This window comes from Cupressus sempervirens, chromosome 10 (genome assembly GCF_028749045.1).
Source record: "Cupressus sempervirens isolate cs-2001-9-10 chromosome 10, ASM2874904v1, whole genome shotgun sequence".
Classification (NCBI taxonomy): domain Eukaryota; kingdom Viridiplantae; phylum Streptophyta; class Pinopsida; order Cupressales; family Cupressaceae; genus Cupressus; species Cupressus sempervirens.
The window spans coordinates 770,577,028-770,591,265 of NC_143127.1; the positions used below are offsets into that span (position 1 = coordinate 770,577,028).

The 14,238-nt window shown below is 36.8% G+C and overlaps 1 protein-coding gene and 1 long non-coding RNA gene across 4 annotated transcripts in view; both read right to left on the reverse strand.

Annotated features, from left to right (window-relative positions):
• The window catches only part of LOC149536143 (signal recognition particle-related / SRP-like protein), a 133,179-nt gene that overhangs the window by 26,240 nt on the left and 92,701 nt on the right, over window positions 1–14,238 (reverse strand). For all 3 annotated transcript variants that reach the window (XM_089806607.1, XM_089806606.1, XM_089806605.1), the window contains one exon: window positions 9,506–9,635. In XM_089806607.1, coding sequence (XP_089662733.1) covers window positions 9,506–9,635 — 130 coding nt within the window. The remainder of the gene's footprint in view (window positions 1–9,505; window positions 9,636–14,238) is intronic.
• On the reverse strand, window positions 11,117–13,550 carry LOC149536144 (uncharacterized). Its single transcript, XR_016357039.1, has 2 exons — window positions 11,754–13,550; window positions 11,117–11,633 (listed from the first exon to the last, which is right to left on the reverse strand). It is a non-coding gene; the product is annotated as an uncharacterized LOC149536144 (long non-coding RNA).

Here is a 14,238-nt window from a genome sequence, read left to right on the forward strand (position 1 = left end):
AAATATCTCTCCGGTAGCCCAATAACTGTCTATAGACTAGGAATGGCTAAGTCCTTGACTAGAAGGAAATCCTTCCACTCCCCTTCAAATATTCTGAATTTGTCTCTAATAGCCACCAATGACCTAAATATCGAGATAAAGGAAGGCAAGAAATTTTGCCCATCTTGAATTATATCATTGATCCAATCTTTGATTTTATGCAGCTGAGCCGATATCTCTTCTATGTTGCTCCCACTGTCTTGCGAAAGGGCTGCCTAATGCAACTATTGGATAGGCTGGCAATCCCTCCAATACTTGTTTTCGGCCTCCAACTTTACAATCCTCTCGTTTGCCTTCCTAAACCTTTCTCTAATTGAAACCATGCCTTCCCGGATCTCCTCGCACTCCATGTCATTCGTGATTCTTCCTAAGTCATGCTCTACCATCTCATACTTTTGGGCTACAATCTCATCCACTGCCTTGTTGACCCTTGGTACAACAATCTAAACTTTTTGGTGACCCTCATCATCGCTCCTAATGACCTTTGCCACCGTTTCTGCAATTAGTTTCTCTTTCTCACTCTCTTCCTTTTCCACTAACCCTTAAATATCTTCAACTATTCGGACAGTCACCACCTCGCCTCTTGGCATAAGAATTTGCCTTAACCATAGTGGTGCAGTGCATCTCCCCAAATCTGGATTCGGTTCGACTAGCAAAGCATCACCAACAGCCTCAGGCACCTGGCTTACTTCCTCAATATCAATTGGCCTATCCTCTTCTTCACTAATTACTGTCATATCATCTCCATGCTAGTTCTCCGCGAGAGGAGAGTATTCGGTACTATTACTGTAACCACTTGATTCTGAATCAGAGCTCACCTTGACCGCAACCCTTTGTCCACTTGTATTAACCTCTTGGCTCCTAGCCTCAATTATGCTCTCCCTTGATAGTGTTGCATTTCGTCTCTTTGTTGGAGGCTCCTGATGTTCTTTACTTTTCTCAACCTCCAAATTTCTCTTCTTGCTCTTAATTGCTTTTGTTGCTAGCTATTGCCCTCATCTTTTTGTCCAATTGACTTCGTTGGACCTTCTTTCTCTGGTTTCATCTTCTCATAAGTAAGGCATACTCTCGGACTTTGTAATTGCCTTAATTTCCCATTGTACCATGACTCAGTGTGTAGATCGATTGTCCTTGTAACTGCCTCAATGATCATCTCAATCCACTAGACACAATTCTATTCCATCCACTATATCATAATCTTCTCTTAGCATATTTTCATCATCTTCTAGCTAATCGGGAATATCAAGGCCTCTCCATCTTATTGCCCTCATCATGCCCACTGACAACCTTAAGAAAGCTAGCTTCCTCACATGAAAGTCATCCTCTGCATTAGCCCAAAAAATCTTCTATAGTAGGAATATGTTTGAATGTGTTTTCATGAGATGCCTTGATAAGACCATTAGGATTGAACCCCTGTCTTGCTTTATACCATCCTAGATGATACTGTTATAACTCCTCCACAAGTATAAAGGAAACAAGATTGGGGCAAGTATCATTGCCTATTCCAAATGAGAAGGTAGTCCCTGTCTCACCTTTAAGTTTCATCATTCTTGTCATAATGCTCAAGTTGCCTGGCCAACTCCATCAAAACTATTCTGTCAGGTGGATACCTTGGAAGTCTCTTGGGACAAACTGTACTTCCTGCTACTCTAATTTATGTGAATTGCGAAAATTGGATGAACCAACTCCCATACTTCTTAACTTTTGCTTCTGCTTCCAATGAGAGCTTCCTAGCAAGTGTCCCTTGTAATATTCTTACCGTCTCTATAGCAAAGGCGTCATAAAACATCTTATAATCTTTGGTGTTGTGCAAATGAAGCTGTGGATAGCACTCATGCACCAAACATTGCCCCGGCCCATTGCCAATCACTCCTAAGGCCTTAAGTCCAAAATGTTCATATAGTCTCGCAATTAGATAGAAAAGGTAGGACCCCATGTAGAATTGCTTTTGAATTTGTATTGTCCTTAGTTACAACTCTAAATTTGCACTTATAATTCTAGCCCAATCAAACTTTCTCTTTCCATTTTCAATTTCATCAATAAAAAAGTACATCCAGTTCTCGAATTGCATACCTTGAGCCACGCCCATGATTTGGCTAAGAAGCACAATAAGGTCACCATACTCTGATTTGAAATCTGACTTGGTGAGCTTTGACGACTTGGTAACTCTCTTCTTGCCTTCGTGTAACCAATTCTACTTTAGATGAATGAAGTAGGCATCCTGATTATCCTGAAAGAACTTATCTATTTGATCCATCATTACCACTGTCATACCTTTATGCTGGGAAATATTGAACACTTCTTTGACCACTTGTCCGTTGATGTTAGCCAACACTCTCTTCCCTTCATCAAAAACAATGGACTTGGTCACAATATCAAACCTGGATGCACACTCCATTACCAATTCTGGACAAGGCAAGGTAGGGGGGAAAGTCGCCATGTGTACAATTTCGCTCTTCTAGATCTTCTTCGCCATGGGGGATTGTCCTTCCTTTAAACTATCCAACTCTACCATGTTCACCATATCAATATTGGTGTCACTTTTTCACCTCATTTTTTAAAATAAGGTGGTCTTAAGTATCATGTCTTCCTTGTCTTTTTTGGTATTCGCTCCCTTTGAGTTCTTGCTTGTATGCATCCTAAACACTTATTTCTATCTCTTCGCTCTAAACGATATGGACTACACTTATAAATCTCCCAACCTCTTTCTATCGATGCAATCTAACTTATTTCTGCCTCTCCAAATCCTATCTCTACACTTATAATCGCCTCTTCAGCCTAGAGGTGGGACTACTACTTATTTCTATCTCTTCATTAGCTTAGGATGGACTACACTTATATCTCTCAACTTCAATCTTAAGGTGGTCTAGCTTATTTCTGCCTCTTCAAATGTCCTATCATGAAATCTACACTTATATCTCCCAACTCCAGCCTATCAATGGAAATGATGAAGTGGTGGATGAATAGTGCAAGAAGAAGATAAGGGAAACAAACCAAGCAAGAACAAGGAATAAAATCCACCTTCAGAACCAATCTTCACCTCTAAAGATAAATGAAAATCTTACCTTAAATCTGTCTTCTACCAACAATCAGGCCTCTTCAAATTCAAATCTGATCTCAGAAATTTCAGTCCTCTAAAATGTGATACCTTAGCGCAAATGGATTACTTGCAAAAATATGCTCTTTTCACCAAATTTCACCTCCTTGCCAAAATCGCCCAACTAGAAGGAAAATCGCTTCCCTAGGGCAGATAAGTCTGCCCCAAATCAGAATTTTGTCCATCTAAATTTGCCCGCACTTGCAAAAATCAAACCTCAAAGCACCTTGTCTCTCCACCAAACAAAATCGCCCCAGCTGAAGGAAAAAATTCGCTGCCCTAGGAGGAAAATCAGACCTCCAAAATCGTCCAATGTTGCCTAAAATCAGATCTTCACCAACAAATTTGCCTTAGCGCAGAAATCGCTCAGCCTCTAGGAAGAACTTTGCTGCCCATAATGGAAATCCTCAAGCCAAAATCGCTGCTAAAGGAGAAATTCACCCAGCTAGAAGAAATCGCTCAACACCGAGCTAGAGGAGTGGAAATAGAATGAGGAAATAAGAGTGGGGGAAGCCCCTTCTTATATCCTTCAGTTGACCTCCAAAGTGGGCCGACCTACCTGGAGGGAAACAAAAACTTAAGTTAAACCCTCCAGAATGGCCCAATTTTAAATAAAACATGAAAATAACTAAGCCCCATAATGAAATTGACCCTTTAATTGCTAGTTTGACATAGAATTACAAAATAGAAATAAGGTAAGTCTAGGAGACGTCAAAATTTTCATTTAACAACATTTTGACAATTAAAATATCATTAAAATCGGATCCAGCAAGCCAAAACTCAATTTTCAATTCCAAATTACCAATTTCCTTTAACATTTCTAAAATCCCCTAGGCAAAATTTCAACCAAATTAATGAGATTTTGCAATTTAATCCAATTTCAACTTTGCAATACAATTTCAATTTTTTAACAAAATAAATCCTTTTCCTGCAATCGAAATTCAAACTCTATATTCAATTTACTATCAAAAATTATTTTCACTAAAAAATTTCAAGATTTTCCAAAACGACTTAATCTAAAATTCATTTTGAAAATGTTCAAGCTTGTTCAATTAAATCAAATTTTCAAAATCCGTCTCAGTCCATAATTTGCAATTTTATCCTGCCACGTATCGTTTTAACCATCAAAAAAAATTGTTGTTGTTGAAAACTGTTAGGCCTAAGGACGAAATTGCATGTTCTGGAAAGTCTAGTTTTGCACCAGGTGAAAACAAACCAAATCCCTTCCTGGCCCTAAGGCGTCCAAGGTGTAAAATTGCCAATTCAAAAACCTCTGGACAACTCTAAATTTTGCTAAGGCAACCGAAAAATTCCCAACATCCGCGAAAATTGCCAAGGCTTGCCCAAAAAAAGGAGGTCCCCAAAAATTTTGGGGTAATGGTGTGAAAACCTCACAACACAGTTATTCTATTCTAAGTCGATTACAAAAATTTTAACATGATTATATTGATGACTTACATTGATGTGTGGAATTTTCATGGGGAAATTAAACCCATGGATTAATGAGAGGAAAATCAAGATTACCATGGAGCTACAAGTGGAAACCTGCCCTAAACAAGGAATTTCAAAGGGAAATTCAACTAAGCAAGGAATTTCAAAGGGAAAGTCAACTATACAAGGAAATTTGAAGGGAAATTTACCATAGTCATGGATTTTCGTACAAAACAATATGGAAATTTATCCATATCCGAGCATTTCTAGGCAGAATTTGCCTTTGAGTAGGATTTGTTTATCTTGACCTTAAAATTCTATCTTTCACCCTCGTCTCAACTTTTACAATTATTACTTCACAACTTTTCTGCTCCATATTTATCAAGCAAACTTCATGATTTACTCCATTTCTCATTCTTAAATGTGTCTCGGATCTTACAAAATTTGAACAAGGATTCGAACATTCCAATTCTGAATCTCAAACATCAAATATGGATTTCCAAAATAATCATCATCTCAACTTGTGTAAGGATTCGAGGGAACCATGACATAGAGGTGGATTTCTCCTCAAACCTGGATTTTGTCATTGAGATTCAACCCTTTAAAAAAATTCTCATTCCACATCTCAACTTAGGAATTCCTGACTTGTCTCACCCATTCACTAAGAGCTAGGAGACTAAGAAACTGAAAAATGTTGCCAAGAAAAGTACAGCTAGGGAAAACCATAGACTAAAATGCTGAGGAGGGATTCACATCCAATTCCCATCTGTAATTGGGGATGTGTATTTACAACACAACCAGATGCGGAGAGAAGGGAGAGGAAGAGGACAAGAACATGAAGAAGATGTAGTCTTCAAGGAGGAGGACAAAGGAGAGAGTAAGTCTTGGAGTAATAGGACAAGAAGAAGGAACATGCATAGCAAGAGTTCAAGTAAGACGAATAGGATGGCTGAGCATTAATGTCACAAATGATATCCTTCGTTTGTGGTCTTGCTTAGCACAAGGACCATGCTAAAAATCCTTGTGCTTTACCAATTGTAAAAATGGTGCTTTTAAACACTTGTATCGAAATTTGAAATAAAGCATTTTTATATACTTGAAATTGACAATAATAAAACTAAAAATTAAAAGTATTTTTAAATATTGGGAAGGAAATTTACGACCTTATCTACTGACTACAGAGAGGGGCCCGCCTTTAGAAGAATAGGGAGCTGCCTTCATTTAAACTAAAATATCCCCCCTTCAGATTATCGTGATTGACCATTTTTATCGAATGCCCAATTTATTAAAAAAGTTAGCCTTTTATCAGTTCCCAACCAATATATCTTGTCATGAGAATGATGAGGTTCCAGTTCGAGAATGAAATAGTTGGGAGGAAGTTCCCAACCCCATTCTTTCAAATAGGGCAAGGGTAAGTACCTAATTTGAAAGATATCTCAACGAGGTGCATATCTTCATTTGGAGATCATTCAAGTTATCTTTTTGCATCCAATTTTCAAATTTGAGTAGTTTTTTAAATCTAGGGTATCAAATGATGAAAAGTTGAAAACCCTTGGCCTGTTCAAGTTCTAGAGGGCAATAACCCCTCAGAATCCATCATACTATAGCTGGGTGAAAACCCTTGTTTCCCATTTTGGATATTTCCATTTGGGGATCACTAATGTACTAATTGATTAAGGATTTGAAAACGTTTTTCAGGTTTCCATGTTTCTACTACAGAGTTGCTACAGTTATTGGCTAAAACTTTTCATCATTTAGGGGATAATGTTTTTCTGCTATATTGTTGCTATGGTGATTTGTTGAGTATTTAATTGTTTGGAGGGATATATGTTGCTGCAACAGCGTATCTACAGTGATTTGTTAAAGCTCTCCTCAATTGGAGGGTTATATATGTTGCTGTGTTAGTCTCCCACATAATATTTGAGGGTTTCTATGTTGCTTTCCAAGGCATTGAAACAGTTTGGTGCATCAGAAAGTGGTGGATATATCAGGATAATATCAGACATTAATATAACTGTTTCTGACTTTGAGAGCATTAGTGAATCATTTCCAGCTTGCAGATTCATTCTATCATCATTTTTTCTCATCAAAATTGTTGATTTCTAATCAGATCTGAGTGTAATTTTAAACTATTTTATGTTTTTGTGAAATTTCTAACTAGGTAGTTACAATCAGCTATTTTATTAAATTGTTTTAGTTAGTGTTCCAGTGGTGTATGTTTTAGAAGAATTTTAAAAATGGGAAAAAAAATAATAAAGGGGAACATTACAGCTTCAGAGATGTGTCTTTCCAAGCATATTACTGCGTAAAATCCAAAATTGAAAACTCCGACTTGGACTTGACTTGGCAGCCCGAATCTTTGACTCTGACTCAGAACTCCACAAGGACTCGGCAACAAAAAACATAAAACTACACAAAAAAGGAAGCAATTAGAAGAAAATTTTAACCTCATTTGTGTACTTCCCACCACTCCTATTCCCCTTTCATTGTAATCAAATTTCTTATACGACAAGAGATCCTAATATCTAGTTAGAATTTGCGAGTGGAGACCTTAACAGGTTTAAGGGGCAGCAATAACAAGCTGCACAATGTAGTAGATATGAGAAAAGCCCAACCGAGAAAAGAAACGATACAAAGCAAAATTTATAGATTTTTCCTGGTTTTTTTCCGCTCTTTTGGCGTGAAACCCTTTTATTCCTGCCCAAATGCTTGTCCTCTCCACTCCTTCGCTTGCTATTTCTCTGTTCAAACCTGAAATGGATGAGTTTGATCCAAAATATGAAGGAAAAAGAAACTCGTTTTATGCTGTTTTTACATGCCTAGATGAAAGGCCATGTCCAGAACTCGAACTCGAAAGTGTGAGACAGGAACTCGAAGAGTCCAATGGAAAAACTTAAACAAGTACTCCCTAAGACTCGTTTGTACTCATTTTGTGAGTATTTGGTGAGTCAACTAGCACACATAAGTCTGGCGAGTTCTGAAAAGCACTTGCAAAGTCCACAAACTATGATCAAAACCATATGAACCAACAAAATAAAAAAAATAATCAAGGAAATAGATCACACAGAACAATTTAATAGTATGGCATAAGAAGATAAACCTTGGGTGCAGTAACACTCAAACAGTTTCTACATAATTTGTACAAATGCGTCTTAGCCACACCCATACACCAAAAAAAGGCTCAGTTATTACCAGTTGCAAGGAAATTAATGATGCAACTGACATAACGAAATACAAAAGAGGACAAGAGAGAGCAGATTGAACCAGAAAAATATAAACATGAGAAGAGAAGTGGATTCCAATATTACCTATCAGAGTATAGCCAAGGGTCATAGAATAAATAAGGAAAGGGGTTATGACATGCACTCTCATGTATATCCCAAGCATTCTCTGGAAAAAACTATTAATTAGCCAATACATACTGTGCTAGTAATTTAATATTTACTGCTTTTTAAGGTAAAACAGGCCATGCTGTCCATAAATGAGAAGTAGGTTGCATGGAGCAAAATCATGTCATTGTTGCCTTCAGAGCACCTTTGGCTTCTTAGATTAGAAAAACTAATAAGATCTAACATAATATAGACTGCAGGACTGAGAACAATGCTGATATTTGCACAAATTTGAAATAAAGAAAGAGACTGGTAGCTGAAACTGAAAGCTTCATTAAAAATGTGAAGGAAATGATAATTTCCTGGTGAAATAGGTTAAAGAACGTTGCATCTCCTAGAATATACATCTTCTTACAAATATTTTTTTGTAGACCATATTAAAGATTGCACAAAGAAACAAGAGAAACATTGAAACTTGGAAGCCTTTGAAAACATCGAAAGTTGCATTTCACGTAAGCTACTAATCCTAAAAAAGTTCTAAAGGTGTATAACCAGTTTTTAGTATTTGTTTCCTCATTGAAGTTGTTTGAAAATGTCTCGGCTCTTGATGATCCATTGATAAGGGATCTCTCAGACACTAAGTCTGCACCCCCCACGGTAGCACAAACCCAAGCCAGTCAAACAAAAGAGAGGATCTTGCCATAAGAACACATTCCATTTCCATAATATGCCCAGGAACAGAGAAAGAGTGACATTTTCTTACAAAGGAATGGAACGTGAATCCCGAGGATCTGGATTTGAGATTTTCCTTAACTTGACTTGTTTCATTGAAGCTTCATATGTAAATACACCAGATTTTTTTGCTAACCCAGATCCTAAAGAAGCGGAAGATAGTTTTGAGACCTTTAAGAAAGACCATTGAATCACATACACCCAAAACTCATGAATTGTGCAGACCACCAAGTAACTCACCCACTTACAGATGAGTTCCACGAAGTTACAGACCAGAACTCATGGAAAATACCTAAAGTTCTGTCGAGATAATGTATTTGAGAAATTTTTAGTTTGCTGAGTCACCCACTCAAACAAATTTGGACCTGCTCAGTTTTGCGGAGTCGCAAATTTCCAAACAATGCATTTGACTAAATGACAGATGTCTGACAATGCCCAAATCAAAAATCTAAATGTAAGCATCTCCTCTTTCTAGCTTTAGTCTATTGGACATCAATTTAAGGAAAATTTTGATTGTATATTCTACCATTGCTCTGGATGCCACAAGTGTGTCTTATATATAAGAAACAATTTGGCTTGCATGACTATTAAATTTTCACTTGTAAATATCTGACATTTGTTTTCTTTAAATGCTTTATGTTCATAATACATTCAAGTTTGAAAAACATTAAAAAATCAAATAAATATATCCATACCCAAAAATCAACATTGAAAAAATCCAAGTCAATTAGATACAATCATGATCTACTGTGCATTTTAATCCTCTGAATAAAAATTAGCTTTCCAGCATATCGATAAAAAAGATTATTGCTTAATTGATATAGCATCATTTCTGTCTAAAACATTATGAAACAACAATTTCACCAAAACAACTTACTACATAAGAACCCTTCAGACGTTGGTAACTCTGTATAGCAGAATCTGCATGCTCAAGTGCACGAGAATAAAGTGCATAAGCTTCTGTACGTTTTCCTGCCAAGCTGTATGATTTCGCCACATAAAAGCACCTGCAGGAAACACACATCAAGTTATTTTCCTTATATCAAGTTATTTTCCTTACAAGCCATATCTTTATATAATATATGTTACTTAAAGATTTCGAAAAGAACACACACCAAGCAGAGAAGAAATGGTCTCATACATCTCAAAAGCAAATAAAGTATGAACCGAGAAGATGAAAAAGTTTATTTAGATACAATTTCACCTCTCTGTTAGATTTAGTCATTTTACACAAATTGGCACAAACCCAGTGAGATGGCATTACTCTTTGTATATCACAAAAAATTTGCCTCCTCCTAGATATAGGGGATCTGCCCTGTTCTTCTGTTGGAAGCCTCCCATTTGTCTGTAGTATGGATCACAGAGCTAGAACACATAACTAAGTTTACCTCAGCAACCAGAGGTTTATCAACTGAGCATGTAAGCATTAGTTCTATGGAGTGTACTTGAACCTGGACTTCCTCCAGAAATTGTTCAGTTCCTCTCCACACTTCCTGAGCCTTCCCCTGTGCACAACCTTTCCATGTATATCTTGCATTGCCAGTCTTCAGCTCTAAGCTCTTGTTTACATCTTCATTAGCTCCACAGTTTCTGAGAGCTCCTGCACTACATGTTTTTCTTTGTCCTCAATGTTTGAGGCTTTTCTACTTCGAATTTTATCCCACTGTCATATTTAACCTGTTTACAGGTTTTTCTGTTTAGTATTTTTCCATAAGCTGGGGTCTTTTGACCTTCGTTACCGATTCAGATGCAGATGCGGGATTTTTTTATTTTTTTTTTGGGTGGGGGGAAGGGGGGAAGATGCGGATGTGTGTGTGTATATATACCATAGTTCCAAGAATCACGGCGATTCATGCGATTCACGCGATTCGGCGATTCGATTCAAGCCAAACGATTTTTTGTGAATCGGTGAATCGAATCAGCGATAAAGGGTTTATGAAATAAGTTACTCACTAAATTTCAAGGGTTTTTTTAATTTTCCGATTCATGGCCGATTCGATTCCGATTCATGGCCGATTCACGATTTGATTCGGCCTTGCCGATTTCGATCCGATTCCGATTCTTGTTACTTTGATATATACATACAGTTATACTATGTATATGCAAAGAAATGAAAGAAACATAGAAAATTAAAAATTTTGATAGCTTGTAACTTCACCAATACACATCCAAATACTCAATAAGATTATAAAATATAAACCATATCAATGATATGAATATCATATGCATCTATGTTCATGATTCCAGTCCAAACCAGCAAATCGTCACAACTATAAAATCAAAATACAGTTCATCATTCAATGTTTATCAATCTGAATCTGTATCATATGGATTCACAAAAAACTCATCATCATCTCTATCTCCTCCAACTGCTGCAAGTTCAAGATAATTTGAACCGAAAATGGTTCCACTTGTGCTAGATACACCATGTGTCCTGATGTTATCAGCATCATCATAAGTGATCATTGCATCCAAGTTTGCACACTCAAGTTCAAATATTCAAATACTCAATAAGATTATAAAATATAAACCATATCAATGATATGAATATCATATGCATCTATGTTCATGATTCCAGTGAAAATCAGCGAATCATCACAACTTCAAAATCTAAATATAGTTCATCATTCAATGTTTATCAATCTGAATCTGCATCATATGGATTCACAAAAAACTCATCATCATCTCTATCTCCTCCAACTGCTGCAAGTTCAAGATAAATTTGAACCAAAAACGGTTCCACTTGTGCTAGATACACCATGTGTCCTAATGTTATCAGCATCATCATCTGTGATCATTGCATCCAAGTTTGCACACTTAGGTTCTACATCCCAAAGCTTGGCTGCCCCTTCCTTGAAGTGATCCTCCTTACGTGACAAAAGACGCAAGTTGGTATGAATGAAAACCAAGTCTTCAGCTTTTTAAGAGCCCAACCGGTTACACTTTACTAAGTGGATAAAGGAGTATGTACTCCAATTCCTTTCAGCAGCGGAAGAAAATGGAACCTAGACAATGTTCACAATCACAAAATTAATTATTAAGCTAAAACATAAAAATGAAAACCAATTTAAAGAATTGTAGGATACATGTGATAAAAACAAATGTTAAAAACAAATAAAACTTACTTGAGAGAGAATTTTGATTGCAAGAGGTTGTAGATGCTTGAATGGTTGACCATAGAGGTAACACCATGTGATAGCTCCCATGTCACATTGGTCTTTTATTGCTAGAGGACTAAGTTTTGTTCCCGAAGCAAACAATCCAAGTTCAGTCCTAACTTTTTTGTGAGTGTCCTCATCTAGGAGAGTCTTACTAAAGCTTTGTAGCACCCACTAGCAACTTCTTCATCCGCATAGGGGGCTACTATATTAGGAATACCAAGTACTTCCTCTCTATAGTACCTTGGAGATAAGGCATATGCAAGAAGGTGCAATGGGTAGTCATCTTTTTCTAACAATGATGAATGATTGATTCAAGTTGATTGCAAAAGGCTTCACATTTTGTGGGATCATCCTCTTGTGCTTATATTGAAAGTTTCACATTCTCAACTACTGTGTCCATACCATCATATACATCCCCCAAACAAGGTTGATCTGAATCAGCAAAGCTGAGCACAGTCATTATAGGGTCTGTGAAATCTAATAAAAGTCGCACACAACCTCACCAACTATCATCCAAGATCAATGCATTGACCTTTTGTGCCCTGTCTGAATTTGAAGCCTACTATATATCCCCTTGGGTTGAAATAACCATTTGGCTTAATGCCTCTTACACCTTGACAAGTCGTCTCATAACATTAGTGTGAGATGCAAACCAAATCTCAACCACACAAGTTAACCATAACAATATGTCAATAAATATTGAACATGACAAAATGCATTCAAATAATTAAATTAAATAAACAAAACTTGAAATTTTGTATTTACTAATTACAAATTTACGATTCGAATTTACCATAGCAACTCCAAAATGGAGAATGATTTGAATATAGATTGTGACATGTGGTAGTTCGTCACAAACATTTGTATCTCCTCTCCCTCTTGGAAAATTTGCTTCAACCAATCTATTTGGGTGCCAATTTGTTGCATGACCAAGTTTAGAGAGTGTACGGTGCATGGTGTCCAAAAAATATGGTTATACTAGCCCTCAACCAAAGCACCCCTCCAATGTTTCCCATTATCTATAATCACTTGAACTACATTCTCACTACCCACCATCTCTATGGCCTCAATGAGAATTTGGAAATGAATTGTGAATCTTTCACTTCCCCTTCACAATCAACTATCTTAAAGAACATTGTCCCTTTGGGAGACACTACAATCGCATTAATCCGAAACAATAGAAACATCTAAACTTCTCCATGAATTTCCTATTGGTTGAAGAGCTCTATCTACCCAAACCCTCTCTTTTGTAAACGTAGTAGGACGCACCTTTACATATCCAGGACTTGTGTAACCATCCAATGCTTTATGTATAGCTGCCACCATTTCCTTCCAATATGGCGATCTCACCAAATTGAAAGGAAGATCATTGGCATAGAGAAAATGTGCAATGGCTTGATCAATAAGCTCTCTTGTCTCCATTTTAAATGCTTTGTCCAATGGACCTCCTTCATGAGAAATAGTTTCTACTTCTTCCTCTTCCACTTCTGGTATAGGTACTCACAAGAATAAGTGTTTAGAGGATGGATGTTGATAAAACTTTGTTTTGACCTTTATACCAATTTATCAGCAGCTTCTTGTTCTTTTACAAATGAAGCTATTTGGGCATTAGGCAACCCCTTCCCATCTATGCCTTTGCACATTGAAAACCATTCACCAACAGGGCCCATAAACTAAAGTTTTACCTAAGAGTAAGAGTCATTGGATGGTTTGCCTTTGTTACTTTAACAATAATTACATTTCCAAATATAGGAACCACCTTCGGAAACTTGTGATATTCTTGTGGTATATCTCCATAAAAGAGATGCCACATCAACTTTAAAAATATCAGTTGCTTGACCCACTGAACTTTGACTACCAGTTGAAGCCATCTATAAGAAATTAAATAAATATGAATATTGAAAAAACTATGAAAATCAAGCATGTAAATGCAACAGAATGATAGAAAACTACTAAAATAGATTGCTTTACTTCATTTTTTTGAAATAAAAACAAATTTTTAAAAAAACTTGAAAAATTCACCCCAATCTCAAAAAAAACCATATGATAGAACACAAGAATGAGATTAAATGCTTACCTTAGTTGCCTAAAACTCATTTGTGGAAGCTATCCCTTGCTCTACAAATGACCCTCTTTGAAAATAATCAACTTTCCTTCAAAATGCAAAAATGGAGAGCAAAAGAGAAAAGAGAGTAACTGCAAACAAAATGGAGGTAGTAGTGGTCCAATGGCCTCTATTAGGATTGTTTTAGGGTTTCCAAGGAAAAAATAGATTTAAAATATATCTCCCCATGTGGCTTTTAGGTGTTTTAAGTGAAAAAATAATAATAAACGTTTTAAATCGCGTTTCTGGGCGACTTTGTTTTTGGAAGACCGTGGATGCATCCAAAAGTTGATCGGAAGCCATTCCCCCACGCCTCTGCTCCCGCATATGCTTCCTCACGCCTCT